We start from the raw sequence: 14,496 nt of genomic DNA on the forward strand, positions 1-14,496 counted from the left end.
AGTTACCCACTAACGTTAGTTAACTAACACGGAGGGGGGATGTCAGCAATTGAATATCATGACCTTTACACAATTCTAGAAGAGGTTGATTCCAAACAAAAAAAGAAAAGACGTTCATCATTCGTACATCTATATACATACATCCCAATTCCTACAATTCGGTCAATAGCCTGTACTCCGTACTAGGCTCACATCACAGATCCAGAATGCAGACCATCCACCCCCATCTTCCTACCTATCAATGAACCTCCGCGCGTCGTTCAGAGTCCACCAGCCACGACGATCCCCCCGGACTACCCGACGCACTCAGACTGACTGTAGTCTTTCGCAAATCCGGCAGCACGAGCACCGTCTCGCCATGATTTCGATAATCCACCTCGCAAGCAATCGGCTGGCGTTGGATGGGGACCGCAGGACCCCCGGCTGCAACATCCGTCGCTGGGGGGGACATCGGGGGCTGTGGCTGGGTTGGGGCGAAGGTGCGCACCTCCAAGCCCGGGAGGAGCAAGTGGCCGGGCTTCTGGGGGAGAAGCAACACCGTGAAACGAATGGTCTCGCCATCGCGAGCCAGGAAGTTGGCGCGTCGTCGGCCGCCCAGCAGCCATAACTCTGTGTTGGCATGTAACTCGTACGAGCATTCCAGTGGCTGATCTGCGTAGGCTTGGTTCTTGGAGGGGCACCATCGTCGAGTGTGGCGGATACAAAGCTCTGCCGCGATCATCTGGCCCACGGCCGCGTGGGAGGATGAGGGGTCTGTGTTGGCGCTTGCAGCCTTGGGCTGGAGGTGCAGCTCGGCCGTGTGCACCACTTGGATTTCGGGGATATCGACTGGAATGATGATACTGCGGGTGGGGATGGAGGCCTGCTCGGGGAGACGAATGATTGGGTTGCTCTGATTATGGCAAAAGCCTGTTTAGTACGACAAAAAATGATAGGGAAGGAAGGCACCAATGACTTGTCGTCAAGGTGTGATGTTCTGAAGGGGAAGCTGCTCACCTCATGCCATGACGTGAGCCACTGTCTCACATCTTCCGTGCGTTCCTTAAGCGCACCCAACAATTCTTCCCAGTGAACACTCCGATATGGGAGCATCTCGACCTCCCGTACGAGACCAATGACCTCTATGTCAGAGGTCGATAGTTGAGCGCGGAAGCTACTGACAATGTGCGACGTAAGGAGAGTCGCATACTGACTGAATGGGCTGGACTGGATAGCAGAGTGGAAGAGCTTCTCAACCGCGTCGAGGCACTCATCATCCACGCAGGTAAAGTCCACGCGGAGACGTAGACTGCGGGGTGTTTCTGGGCCAGCAGTGGCACTGTTCAACCCGCCCGGACGGATCTTGTAGAGCAAAGATGCAGGCTGTTTTGGGAAGACATCCATCGCCACGGGGCCGGTAATGCTGGTTTGCACGTCATACACATCGGAGCTGGGCAGACTGCAATTCGTTATGCGCAGTGGGATCAACATGGCGGGGCTGATTGTGAAACGTGAGAACAGCAACTCATCCTTGAAAATGTCCTGCACGTTGACCGATATGGGCAGCGTGGCCACAATGTTGTGTGCAGTCGAAAAGGCAAATTTCCCCCGATCAGTTTCATAACTGATCTCGGCCCGCGCGGACAGAGTTGTGAAGGTTTCTTCTACCGTGTAAGGGATACGCAGTCGCACAAACCTTTGTGGTGGGAGCTGGGTAAATTCGATCGTACCAGCGTCAATATTGGGGGTGACATCGATCCGGCCCTCCACAACCTCAACTTCGGAGATTCGAAGTCGGAGCCCTGCCGTAGCCGGCCGTACGCGAATTATGCCGGCCTTGATATCATTCCGTCCGCTGTTGAGTTCCAGCTCCACCGTGCGCATAGCTTCCAAGTTAATCAAGTGCGGTGAGACCACCTTTGCCTGCAATCCCTGCGGTGGGGGGTAACAGTAGATATATGGTCGACGATCAGTCTCTTCGTCCTCGTCCGATTCACGGAAACCAATTGGCAGAGCCGAATTGTTCCCGTTATTGAATGAGAAGGTGATATTGCCAGACTTCATTTCTAGGCGATCAACGAAATATTTGCCATGCAGTGTAGTCTAGATAGCCACCGTCAGCAAATTCAATCCAGGAGGCTATACAAAAAGCCACTACTTACCGAAGAGTCAATGAGAATTGTAGTCATCGACGACTTGACCACGAAATTGGTTGAAGCCTCGATCCAGTGCTCCGCGTTTTGGGAACTAGTTTCGCTGACCAGCCGCACCTTGATAGAGTCAATGTTGATCTTAGGGCCCAAAAGGAATCGAAGGGAAAGCTTGATTTGGAATCCATCTTTGTCCTCGTATAGTTGAATAGCTGGATCGACACGGAGATCCGCAAAGAATTCGACCAACGATGCCGTGACATCTTTTTGCATGGCTGACGCTCCGCTAAACAGATCGGTAACGTATCCAGCCAGCTGTTCCAATTGCAAGATGGACGGGGGAGTAGACAATGCTCGCTCCCTAACCGACAGCTTTGCCTGCGCGTATGCGGCAAATTTGGCCAGCAGGCGAAGCATCACGCGGACAAAATCTTCATTTCTCTTGAGTTCCTTGAGGCACCGGGCATACAGTTCCAGCATACTTCCTTCTAGGACTACCCAGAGCTTGCTTCCATAGAATGGTGCCATCTGATGGAAATAGGAAGCAGCAGCTTCGTAGTCACCCTGTCGGTATCGTAGAATGGCAATATCTGCGAGAGCCGTCTCTGCGGAGTTGGCACGGTTCGCGACCATATAATGACGGATGATATGGTCGGTAAAATCTTCATATAGTGACAAATAGGTCTCTCTCGATCGCAGCGCAGCCTTCAGAATAGCAAGCTCAATCCCAACCAGGGAGGTGTACTTTGCCTCAGATGAAGTCTCCTTGTGTGACGCATCATTATCCTCGAGCGAAACATCGCTCAGGCCGCCTGCTCCAGCGCGGTGGCTGTCATCAAATAGTAGACCAAGGTCATTCCACTTTTCAGACCAGCCCCGTCGTCGAGCGATTTCTTCAAGGGATCGCCGAGCCAGTAGAAGCAGCTCTCCCCTGGCTGAGGCCAATTGCTCAGAGCCAGTCTTTTGCAACGAGCCGGGTGCGGGTTTGGGGTGGTCCAAAGTTGAACGCCGCTGAAGTGTCCCAGCAGGAGTATCAGAGAGATCCTGCGTCATCGGACGAATAGGTCGAGATGCTGTTGAAGCTATCAATGAACTTGACCGGCGTGGAATCTCTGAGCGGTTCTCATTTATCCACACAGTGGGGTTTGCGGGTTCGCGAGCTTGCGTCACAGCATGCAATGACGACTCGGGAAGGGCCAGGTCGGGAGTGAAGGTTTGGTTGAGGATTTGCAGGGCTGCCGAGTATGCCCAGGAAGATACAAGATTATTGATAACGTCTGCTTTGGTGTCGTTTTCCACATCCTCCAGGCCACATTCAAGACCGTACCGAAGGTTACGAGCTGCAAGACTGATAAACTCCAAAGACCTTGCGCAGATTTCTGAAAGTAGGATCAAATCTTCTGGTTTCCTGTCACGTTTTGCAGGCTCGTTCGCAACGACAGAGGGAGCTCTGGCCGCTCGGAGAAGAAGGGTGAGTTGTCGGGAGAAGACGTAAGTGCGGAAATCGAAAATGGAGATATCGCTGGCCAGAATCATCTCTCGATAGGGTAACTTGGTTGCACTGAGTGGGAAATCCTCTGGATCGATCTCTAGACTTGGACCTTGATCATTCTGATCGCTGTCGTTTGCTGATGAACCAGACTCGAGTGTTTTCCGTGCCGTTTCCACCCATTTTTTGCTGGAGTCGAGGAGGGTGGTGCCGTGCTGCTCGCTATTCCCATGTAATTGGTCGCGAATGGCCGCATCAAGTCCAAACGATAGCTCGTCATAGCCAAGCAGCGCATCTTCAAAAAGCCCGACATTCTCAAACCCTCGCGCAAGCCCCTCCTTCAGAATGAAAAAAGTACAGAAGTTCCACCCAGGGAGACTTCGCTGTGAGTCCTTCTCCTTGATATCCTCCTCGTACTGAGCTACGCGCTGGTCGAATGAAGCCAGAATTCCGTTCTTGACCTTGTCAATCAAATCTTCTAGCTGCTCGGCGAGCTCAGGAGATTTGGCCGTAGTCCCTTCCTTCGGGATCCTTAGTTGTGCCACACGATCAACAGCCGTCTTGGAAGTCCCATTGAAGTCAGCCTTGACCTTCTCCAAGACCGTAGTGGTGCTTCGGCCCCATTTAGAGGTAGACGTGGGGGTCTTCTCTGTGCCATCACCATCCTGAACCACATGCAGAATCAGCCACTCAAACGCATCGTGCTTCTCCTGACTGCTGCCGGTCGCTTGCGTCGAGCCTGATGAGCCTTGAGCCTTGATCCATTCCCTGAGGGTTTTCCTTGCTGTCGCCTTGTATGTATCGTTGTCGTCGCAGCGGAGGAGGTAGATTTTCAAGTATGGCGTTTGGCGCAAACCGGGAATTTGGTGTCGTCGGTGTGGCACAGTAGCAGTGCCATCGCTAGAGGACTTGCGCTCGGTGGCATCGGCCGGCGCAGGCGTGAAGCCAATACGGAGGGACTCGATCGAACGAACGGGGCGAGTGGGCGACTTCCAATGCAGGTTCTTCAGGGGGAGCTTCGACTCGATGGCGGGTTGGATCAGGGGGAATAGCCCAGATGGGTCCGTATATTCAACTATTTCGTAGCTGCTGGTTAGCACGAGTTGCGGGCAAACATTCCGGACATTAACGGGGGCTTCGAACCGGTCACATTGCTCGAGGCCGCCTTTGAAGGGTCCATGATTTTCCCGGGCGCAGGTTCGGCGATCCAATGGCAATCAGAGCATGCCGTTCAAGCACCACGAGCTGCTGGGGACCTCTTCAGGGGGTAGTTTGGCAGCAGATGTTTGCGGGGAGGAGGAGATGTTTAGGAATTGAGGCCAGCTCGGAAGTGGGTCCGCATTAATTAGCCTTGGCGCTGTGTCCGCCGACGATGAAAAGGAGAGCCAGTATGAATTCAACAGTATAGTACAAGCAACTTTATCCGAAGATTAGCAAAAGAGATATGTGGTCAGAGGCCTTGCTTGCTTCTTTGCTTGAGAAAATCACTATGCTTGATGCCAAAATGTTTACATCATCTCCGGAATATCATCCTACCATGCCCCAGGGTCATTCGACAGTGATATGACAAAGAGGGTAAAGTGGAAATCTTGATCTACCTTCAATGATATCTATCTAATCATTTCCACCAAACCTAGAATGCCCAATGCCCATGCACCGTCCACACGGTAAAGCCCTTCTCTATAAGCGCGGACAAACTCCAGCCTTGCATCCATCATCAACCAAAACACTCTTATTCTTCTCCTGCGTCGAGACCGCAACATCCAGACCAGGATTGCCCGTGAAGAAATTGACCGGTTTCAACCCCACCAACATCTTCTCCGAAGGCATGACTGGCCAATCTTCGATGCGTGGGTTATGAGTCGACCCAAACGTGTGCCAGATCACAATATCTTCGTTCCGCACATTCGACGCAACGGAATCATTCTTGCGCTGCGCAATCACCGAGCTGATTCCCTCACCTCCAAGAGACTGCATCGTGTGTCGGCCTGATGGGAACAACTCATCGTCTTGATAACGTGTCACCCAGACTGCATGGCTGCCGAACTCGGAGCGTCGCGCGTGGTAGGATTGTGGATGCGCTAGGAGCATCTGGCTATAACAGGGCAGCAACTTGAATCCCACGGGAGTGCCGGTAATCGGATTGATCTTCTTTTCATTTATGATTTTAAAGCTGCGGTTGCTCGCGAAGTCGAGGTCATGTCCGCCTTCTTGAGTGATAATCTGGGACTTTGTCGTGTAGCCCACGCCGAGCGGGTTATGCACATTTGGATCGTTGATGGGCATAGCGTGCGACTCTTCGACTTGCAGCGAGTTTGCATATCCGTCGATTGCTGGATCGATGCGAAGAGAGAAGAGATGCTGGTGGTAAGGTGCGAGTACTCCTGGCGCAACGACAGTGCCATAGCCTACTTTGTCACCGTTGTTGATGGGGCAGGTTGACAGAATTCCAGTAGCACGCACTTCATAATGGATGGATGCATCTTGACCAAAATGGAAGGCGAAAATGTACTCGTAGTTGCTGACCGTGATGATAGTCTGCAGCACCAGGATACGCGAGCGAGTCACGACAGCATTCTGCGTGCGGTGGTTGGTATGCTTCCAAAGGATTCCATCATCTTGCTCATGGCAGCACACCGCATTAGGCAGCTTAAGTGGCTCACCAGAGGCGGTGTTATGCCAGCCGTCGAAATACTTGATCGAGCCTAGGCAGTCACAGCCAAGGCGAAGGTTATTGGCGTTGAGACCAGCACCGTCGTTCCCAAGATCAAAGGCTCCCTTGCGAGGGTACGGCGTTCGAGGATCGCCGTAAGGGACGAACATCTCCGACAGCGACAAACGATAGAAGAGACTTCGACCCTCATACCTGATGTTATGCAAGGTGAGGCCTTCGCGGTAGTTGAACCCCACACGCATGGTCCACTTCTCCCAGCTAAGCAAGTTGCCATCCACTGTGAATGAAGGTCCTTCCGGCTGAACCACTTGATAAGGCTTCGTGGTAGTGCGGGGCGGAGGTCGCAAATCAGGGTGATACTCGCTGAGCTCAGGCGAGTGGGCCTTGTTGTGATCATACGGCCGCGCATCTTCCCGAAGACGCTCATCCTCAGACGAGGGCAGATGATAGATCTTGGTGACTTTCAATTGCTCAGAAACCTCTGCACAGAGATCAAGCGGGTATGCGTAGTAATTTGCATCCGGGTGGTCGAGAAGACGCAGATAGAACCAGCACTAAATAGGTTACATCGTGAGTAAGTTGGATTTCAGTCTCAAGTTTAACGATTCTCACCATCGTAGTACGTTCAGACACATCATTCATTCCATCAGTCGCATAGGCCCATGGTTCAACTACAACTTGGGAACCAGCAGGAAGCTTGAGCTTCTGGATCTCCGCTTCGATTCTCGGATCTGCCCGACATGCTTTCTCGGCTGCTTGCATGTAAGCAGAGTCGATATATGGGTGCTTCCCTACAAGGTGCTCTTTCTTGATGACAGAACCAGAGTTCAGATCAACAATGAGCTCTACCATCTCGTTTGGCTTTGCATCACCGCGAATGGTAACTTGAACGCGTGCAGCGCGAACTGGTCGTGGGTGGGTTTGTCCGCGAAGTTCTCCTTCTAGGAACGAGATCATCTCCTGCTTGGGTGGCTCCAGGAGAGTGATCACGCGAAAATTAGGATCTTTCCCATGGAGCTCCTTGCGTACAATTGCCGCAGCCTGTGGATTTGTTTCGAAATCAGCTTTACGATTCTTTTGCTCTGCGATTGGAAACATCTCACCTTGGCAATCTCCGCTGGAGTGAGGGGGTCAAATGGATGAGGAGGTGCCATCTAGATAATGTCTCGTGGTAGAATCACAGTATCTCCAGTATATTGAGTCAGAAACGGCCCCGATAACGAGTCTATATAGTTGCCGAGAATTGTACAGCCAAGCAAAGATAAGAACGGATTCGTGTCGATGCGGGGAAGTCGGCATATACGTCTGCTGAGATAAGATATGCTGGGTGGTTTTCGAATGGCTCAAAACGAGCTGACGGACAAATGTCCGACAAGTACCCAGCTTATTATAGTCCTGCCTTGACCTTACAGGATGGCAAGACTGGAATCCACAAAGGCTAGTAATAGTCGAATATCGACGATCATTATTCAGTGAGCAATTACTGATTCAGACCGACGAATGCGCGATATTCGCTAAGGTATAAGAGTAGCCGGCGCAAGACGTGGCATTGACTGAGCACGTAGGGGCGGAAATCCGCAAAAGGTTAGGATTAACCGGATATGACAGCCTCCACCTTCCTGGAATCGGATGTAAATTGACAAATGCGCGATATTCGCTAAGGTATAAGAATAACCGGTGTATGGCTCGATCTCGGCTTACCGCGTGGAGAGGGGAATCCGCTAAGGTAAGGAATAGCCGGGGATTAACGATCTTGGTTTAGCGGGCGGTTAACTTCAACTCGAAAGGTAAGGCGTTGTTCAAGTGGATATCCACTCGAATCGCAGTATCTTACTTTGTTAGAAGAAAATTCTCGATAAGGAAACATCAGGACATTGGGTAATTAAGGGTGTTGTCGGCACATTAGATGCCTTGTTTCCTTCATTATTCAAACGCTATATCTGACCAAAGCTTAGCAGCTTAGGAGAGTTGTTCTCATTTCATGCAACTCGTCCAACATCGCTATATTTTGGTACTTGCTGTGCATTGAATCTCCCTTCCTAGCTCACAACTATTTATCCTGCTTAGCCTTCCACTCCCTCGCACAGTTCTCATAAGTAACAAACTCCACTTCATCCCCCTTCTGCTTCAACCATGTGATCACTCGGTCAATCATCCCAATAACATGAGCCATACCACTCGTATCAGGGTGCAAGACCAGAGGGAAGACAAAGTCCTCGGTCTCGTTATAGAGGAACTCGAATCGAGACTTCCAGTTCTCTTCAATCGCAGTTGGGCTGACGAATCCGTGAGAGTTATTGCACGAAGGGATAAATTGCATCGGCGTCATGTCCTCCAAGTACCAGTTGCAAGGGATCTCCACGAGGGTCTTGTCTGTTCTGGGGCCGGCCGTCGCAAGGGGCTTCATCCATGTGGTGGCCGATTGAGAAGGAGAAAAGTCAATCGGCTTGATAGGCGGAAGCTCAGGGAGGAAGTACAATGCCGAATCGTGATGTGTGAGGGAGGTATCTGCTTTGGAATTAGTATCTGAAACGACTCTTCGGCAATTGGAATACATACCGTACAAGAACCCAAACTCTTCCAAGACCTTCACCGTATGCTCTCTCAGCAGATAGAGCGGTGCTCTCCAGCCGCGCGGCTTCTGCCCAGTCAACTCAGTTGCAAGCTGAACACACTTGGTGATAACCTCTCTTTCCTGCGCCTCTGTCATTTGAGCAGCACCCTCGTGTGCGTAACCATGGCATCCGACCTCAGCGCCAGAATCAACAATCATTTTGGTCTCGTTGGGGAACGACTCCATCGAATGACCTGGCACAAACCAAGAGACCGACGAAGAAATTCCATGCTTCTTAAAAAGTCGTAGCAAGCGCGGTACTCCCACCTGAGCTGCAAAATATCCACTGCTATAATCGGACAGGCTGTTGTTTTCAGATGCTCCAGTTCCAAGGAAGCCTGAGACAGCATCAAAGTCAACAGAGAGAAGAATTTGAATGCGTCTCTTTTTGGTCATGACAGGTTGAGTGATGTTCGCTGTCATGGCATTTGCTTGGATAGGAGTGTTCTCTTTACCCAGCACTTCATCTGCCCTCCAAATCACACGCCCCTCCATGCCTCCATCGACAGAAAGGCATTGTCCAGTGATGTGCCCAGCCGCTCGATGACTGGCCAGGAACGCCATAGTACGTGCGACATCTTGGGGCTGTGCGATCTTCTTGAGTGGGACCGTAGCCTGAGCCTCATTCCACATCTCCTTAGGGTCATCCAGTCTCCCGGCGATCAGAGGGGTATCAACCCATCCAGGTGCGACGGCATTAATGCGTGCTTTCGAGTTGATCTTGACGATCTCATTCTTAACCCCGCGAACAAGCCCGTACTGCAGGCCCGCCTTGCCAGAGGCATACTCGGTATGTCCCGCTTGGCCAAACTTGCCAGTCTCGGACCCAGTGACGACGATTGCCAGATTCTCGAGCTCCGCGTTGCCCGCCGCGCTCTGGGCCTCCTTAGCACTTTGCAAGAAGTGTTTAATGGTGAGGAATGTACCCCGAATATTGATGTTATAGGTCTTTTCCCAGATATCCAAGGGAATCTCCCAAATGTTATATTCAGAAGACTCGTCGGTGATTCCAGCATTGGCAATCAAAATATTGATGGGTCCGAAATGCTCCACGGCAGATTTGATACCGGATGCAACTGACTCCTCAGATGAGATATCTCCAGTCACAGCAAAGAAGTTGGAGCTGTTTGCAGTAGTCGGTGCAGGGACCTGACGGAGGTCGTGCCCTGTAACCTTGCACCCTTGGCCTAGACACAGCTTATCAGCATGGGTTCGTGATAGCGCCACCATGATAAGGGAGTCTCTTACCAAGGAATTCTTTGACTGCTTCCTGGCCGATGCCACCGGCTGCTCCGGTAATGAAGACATGGTATCCTTCGATTCCGAGGAAACTCATTGTGGACTCAATTGATCTGATCCCAGGGGCAAGTTGTTGGGTGTGAGTTCTGGCAACTGCTCTCCGAAAGGCGCGGGGCGGGGTATGTCCGCTTTATATGGTGGCCGGGTGGATCATCTTGGTCTGACCAAGAAAAAAAGTCATCCACGATTGGCTCCGGATACTTGAAGAGATTGATGTAAAAGGGGGCTTAAGCTAGCTTCTTCGGTGCTCCTCTTTTATTTTGGGGGTATAGACGAGAAGGAAAAAAAAATTATCGGAGGCCAGCCAGGCTTATGGTGGCTGTTGTAAGTCCTAACAGGAGATCTTGTCACATCCCAAACATCTCAATTCTCAGAACGTAAGCTCCGTAAGCCTCCCTCCCATACCTCGAAATCCACCTTGTTAGCCCTTCTACCTGTTGTCTGTCCCCAATCTTGACTTTCGTTCGCGCCGGGATCTTGCGCACCAGCTGTCCAGGGGGCAAAAACGAGTTTCATGGTTCGCCGTGTACTGTGCTCAATTGCAGGAGGCTCCATAGGTATTGGCAAAGGAGTTCCCTTGTTAATGGAACTTGGGGGCTGATCCGTCTCGTTGGCCAGCTTAGAATCTCCTTCGGACTTGGCGGTATGGGCGTCACTGGCTGAGGAACTGACAGTGGTGTGTTTGTTCACTGTTGCCTCCACGCTGTTCTCTTGAGAATCCTCCTTTTCTGTAGGGGTAGGAGCCAGATAGGAAATAGCACCACTATCCCAAGGCGCAGCCACCGAGCGTCTTTCCTCCTTCTTCAAAGCAATTCGACAAGCAATCTGTGTCGACCAAAAATATCCCAACGCCGGGGTCTTGAGATTCCTTTCAAAGTGCGAACCATCACCCCATCCGGTGAAAAACCGCTCTTGATGTACCAGGCTCAGAATACTATTCCGAGCGGGGTTTTCGATGATATATGAGCCATCAAATTTCTCATCATCTGGGGCATGGTACGAAGATGATGGAATTGCCTGGGATGAGGAAGGCCCTTGGCTAAACTGGGACAATTGATCAGTATTGTCCGATCTGGTCCTCTGTAACGGCGATGAAGTCCCGGCTTCACGCGCCACAGCACTCTGGCTCTGGATCGATGGAAAGCCTGATCGCGAAGCCGGATCGGCACCGATACCCTCCACGGGCTCAAATCGATCGGAGACTTGATTCGCTAATATAATGGCAATGTTTTCCTTTGCGGCAAGGTTGCGCAACAATTGTCCTAGCTTGGCAAGCTCGGTGGAACGGGTAGAGATGGCGAGGATAGTGTTAGAGGAGTGTTCGACACGATAATTGGACGTGACAGAATCAATGATCACCAGGCCAACGTTATAATTTGCCAGAGCGACGGGAAGCTGGTAGTTGAGGATGTGGTCTTGGGATTCCAGGTCCATCGCGTTGATGGCAAGAATGTTCTCGAGAGTCGGCGCCTTGTTGGCGGGGAGGGTGGATAGTTGTGGGTGGCATTCGAGCATTTGTGAGAGGCGACTTGTTGCGAGAGGGTGTTCAGTTGAGATGTATACAGCCTGCGACGGTAGGCCATCTCGCTCGACCAATTGAGCCGCCAGAAGAAGGCTGAGGAGGAATTGGGTCTTGCCGCTGCCACTGTAGAAAAAAGTTGACTAAGTCAGAGCTCATACCTTTGATCTCAAGCTCAATATTCCTTCAAACGTACCTTTCGCCCGTTACCTCCGTCACATATCCCATTGGTATCCCACCTCCCAGGAGTGCATCCATTGCGGGGTCTAGCGTGCTGATCGTGCTCCATCGCGACGCCTGGAGCTTCGTGGAAGGCCCGGGTGTGGCGGTAACTGTATCTGGGTTGATGCTGGAGCTTGGCTCAGCATCTGAGGATGGTCCTATGTCTGCTCGGCTCTTCTCAAATCCAAGGTCGGCGTGGAGCGCCTCGATGACCTGGGCGGAGAGCCGCCGCACGTCTGCCGGGGGCACATGGGCGCGTTTCGCGATCTCGAGCGTCTCGAGCGTGATGAGGTCGACGGTGGTAATCTTACTTCGCTCGAGCGGAGGTATAATATGTGCATATGATTTCGTCGAGAAGTCTGGGAGAACAGATAGAAGATCCATAAGAATGCAAGGCAACGGACAGGTTGGGGACCTTCTGGCGCGTCGCGATTATCCAAGCTTCTATCGCGTGGGGCCAATCACGGCGAGCCTCCAAGGGACAAATAACAGGCGAGGAACCTCGGGTCAAACGCGCTTTGATTCGGAGTTTCTCTTAAGAATTCGGATAGACTGGATGCGGAGGAATAAGTGCTTGAATTAACATGGCCTGTCTGAGATGTCCTGATCATTTATTTGTGTTAGGGATCAGATGAGCACCACAAGTTGCCAACATACATATATGTGGTCCGGCAGCGTCCATCCACGACATCCAAATCAATCATAAATCATATACTGGCTGAGAGAATTACGAAAATGGTACCACAAGCAGTCCACATTTAGACACCAGTATACAAGATTGGAAGTTATCTACGCCATGATTCTGGGAAAATGGTAATGGTTGATGGTACGGGACAAAAACACACTTGGCTCCTCACAGGTATCCCTAGATAGTCTACCAAGGTTGGGCACCTGAAAGAGGTATCCGAAACGAATGTGAAAATATGGATGATCTTGTAGAAATGCTAGAACCTCAAAGCTAATGATTGTCTATCATTCTTTTCCAGCCATCGTTCATCGTGCATCGGAATATAGGACATATTGACAGCTGCATTTCCAGAAAAGGCAGGATGTTGGAGTCCTCTTTACAAATATTTTTCAATCAAAGTCTCGAGAAAGATGAACTAGACAACCTTCGCATACACACGAGTCTCATACCTTATGCGTTGAGTCCTCGAAGGTCGCAAAATTAGAGAGCAAGTGGACAAAGGCCGAATAACGAGAGACAAACACCGTCATGACTGAAACCGAGTGGTGTTTTCAAACTGGGGCTTATAGATCTATCTTCAAACGGCTTTTGTTTCAAATGTAGACTGTGTAGTATATAAGAATAACAATTCAAACCCTTGAGCTCCATAATGGTCTCATATTCTCTCCACCCTTTGAAGAGGGCGCAGTAAGCGATGCGACCTCAATGACTACAACAGAAGACCGTCGCATCAACGACACCCGGTTGAAGTTTCGAGGACAAACCCGATAGTGATCAGTTTCGGCCGAAACTTTGGGAATCGCTTACATGTCCGTAATAATTAACTACCCCATCTAGCATGCTTTGTCAATAAGCGGATAAGCGAAGAACTAAACGGGATGCCTCGATTTTGCTCCATCCCAAAGCGTCACTTTTTTACGATCCTTTTTACTACTCCGCCAATATGATCGTTGCTAAGAAACGCCGACTTGGCTCTGTACTCTTCATCTGGAAAGCTGGTGGGATTAAGGCTGGGCACGCGGCTCGCGGCCAACCCGGATAGGAAGGTCAGTCTAGAGGAGCCTTCTGTCTCAAAGAATCGGCGATGATAGGTCCGTACCTTCCAGATTCAACTTTAAAAAGCTCTCAGTACGAGAGTATTTGTCAGTATTATTAGGTTGTTTACAGTACTACAGTCGCGATTCAGGTCTAGATATCACTGGTCCCTATTGAGCCTCTAACTACGTACTGGGACCGATCGCATTAAGTACGGATCAAGCGATCATTAACTCGACGCACACAAGAAATGACACAGATACTGTACTCCGTACAGACTTTACAATGACCTTGTGTACAGCCTTGAAATTGTACGGTATTCAATTTCGTACTGGCATGACGACGATCAACCCACTAGTCTCCCTAGCCTAACCGATGGAGGCCTTGGATTGGGCAGGTAGATCAAGTGGATGCCGTGATCTGAGCAATCACAACCATGATCCTCGATGGAGGAGGGGGTCTTCGCATGGCATGGCATCGGGGATTCGGGATCCTCCACTCTTCAAGACTAGATGATACAGTACTATCATCATGTCTGTAATGTGCCGTGTTCTTCAAGGTTGTGGTTCGCATGGTTTGTGTATTACTTCTCGAAGGTAAAAGGCCTGAGCACGAATCCTGCGCTGTAGGGCTTTTCTATTTCTCTGTATGTTTATTTACCGAGTCCGTCTGGTTAATCTAGTTTTAATCTACTGCCGACCCTGTTTTGGTTGATGGTGTGCTCTAGGGTGGGTATCGTGAGCTCCATCGTTTAGTATGGCCACGTGGTGGTGGCGGCGGATCGCCTGGGCTCACTGATCGCGGACAGTTCACGACATCTCGTGAAC

General features: G+C 50.9%; 4 protein-coding genes across 4 annotated transcripts; all 4 read right to left on the reverse strand.

Moving 5' to 3' along the window:
• Positions 1 to 238: 238 nt before the first annotated feature.
• N7458_006482 (putative TMEM1 family protein) lies at positions 239 to 4,798 on the reverse strand (the record flags this gene model as incomplete). The annotated part of the gene is made up of 4 exons (XM_056909864.1): positions 239 to 892; positions 997 to 2,082; positions 2,142 to 4,693; positions 4,762 to 4,798. 4 exons carry the CDS (start codon positions 4,796 to 4,798, stop codon positions 239 to 241), a joined length of 4,329 nt encoding a protein of 1,442 aa, XP_056765568.1.
• A 500-nt stretch (positions 4,799 to 5,298) lies between these two features.
• On the reverse strand, positions 5,299 to 7,446 carry N7458_006483 (Copper amine oxidase 1; the record flags this gene model as incomplete). The annotated part of the gene is made up of 3 exons (XM_056909865.1): positions 5,299 to 6,846; positions 6,905 to 7,333; positions 7,396 to 7,446. 3 exons carry the CDS (start codon positions 7,444 to 7,446, stop codon positions 5,299 to 5,301), a joined length of 2,028 nt encoding a protein of 675 aa, XP_056765569.1.
• An 896-nt stretch (positions 7,447 to 8,342) lies between these two features.
• N7458_006484 (SDR family oxidoreductase/polysaccharide deacetylase family protein) lies at positions 8,343 to 10,242 on the reverse strand (the record flags this gene model as incomplete). Its single annotated transcript, XM_056909866.1, has 3 exons — positions 8,343 to 8,800; positions 8,852 to 10,093; positions 10,155 to 10,242. The coding sequence occupies 3 exons, from the start codon at positions 10,240 to 10,242 to the stop codon at positions 8,343 to 8,345; spliced, it is 1,788 nt and encodes a 595-aa protein (XP_056765570.1).
• Positions 10,243 to 10,568: 326 nt separating this feature from the next.
• On the reverse strand, positions 10,569 to 12,330 carry N7458_006485 (putative DNA repair protein (Rad57); the record flags this gene model as incomplete). The annotated part of the gene is made up of 2 exons (XM_056909867.1): positions 10,569 to 11,850; positions 11,921 to 12,330. The coding sequence occupies 2 exons, from the start codon at positions 12,328 to 12,330 to the stop codon at positions 10,569 to 10,571; spliced, it is 1,692 nt and encodes a 563-aa protein (XP_056765571.1).
• Between the last annotated feature and the right edge of the window lie 2,166 nt (positions 12,331 to 14,496).

This window comes from Penicillium daleae (genome assembly GCF_028827525.1).
Source record: "Penicillium daleae strain IBT 16125 chromosome Unknown utg000006l_segment0_segment0, whole genome shotgun sequence".
Lineage (NCBI taxonomy): Eukaryota > Fungi > Ascomycota > Eurotiomycetes > Eurotiales > Aspergillaceae > Penicillium > Penicillium daleae.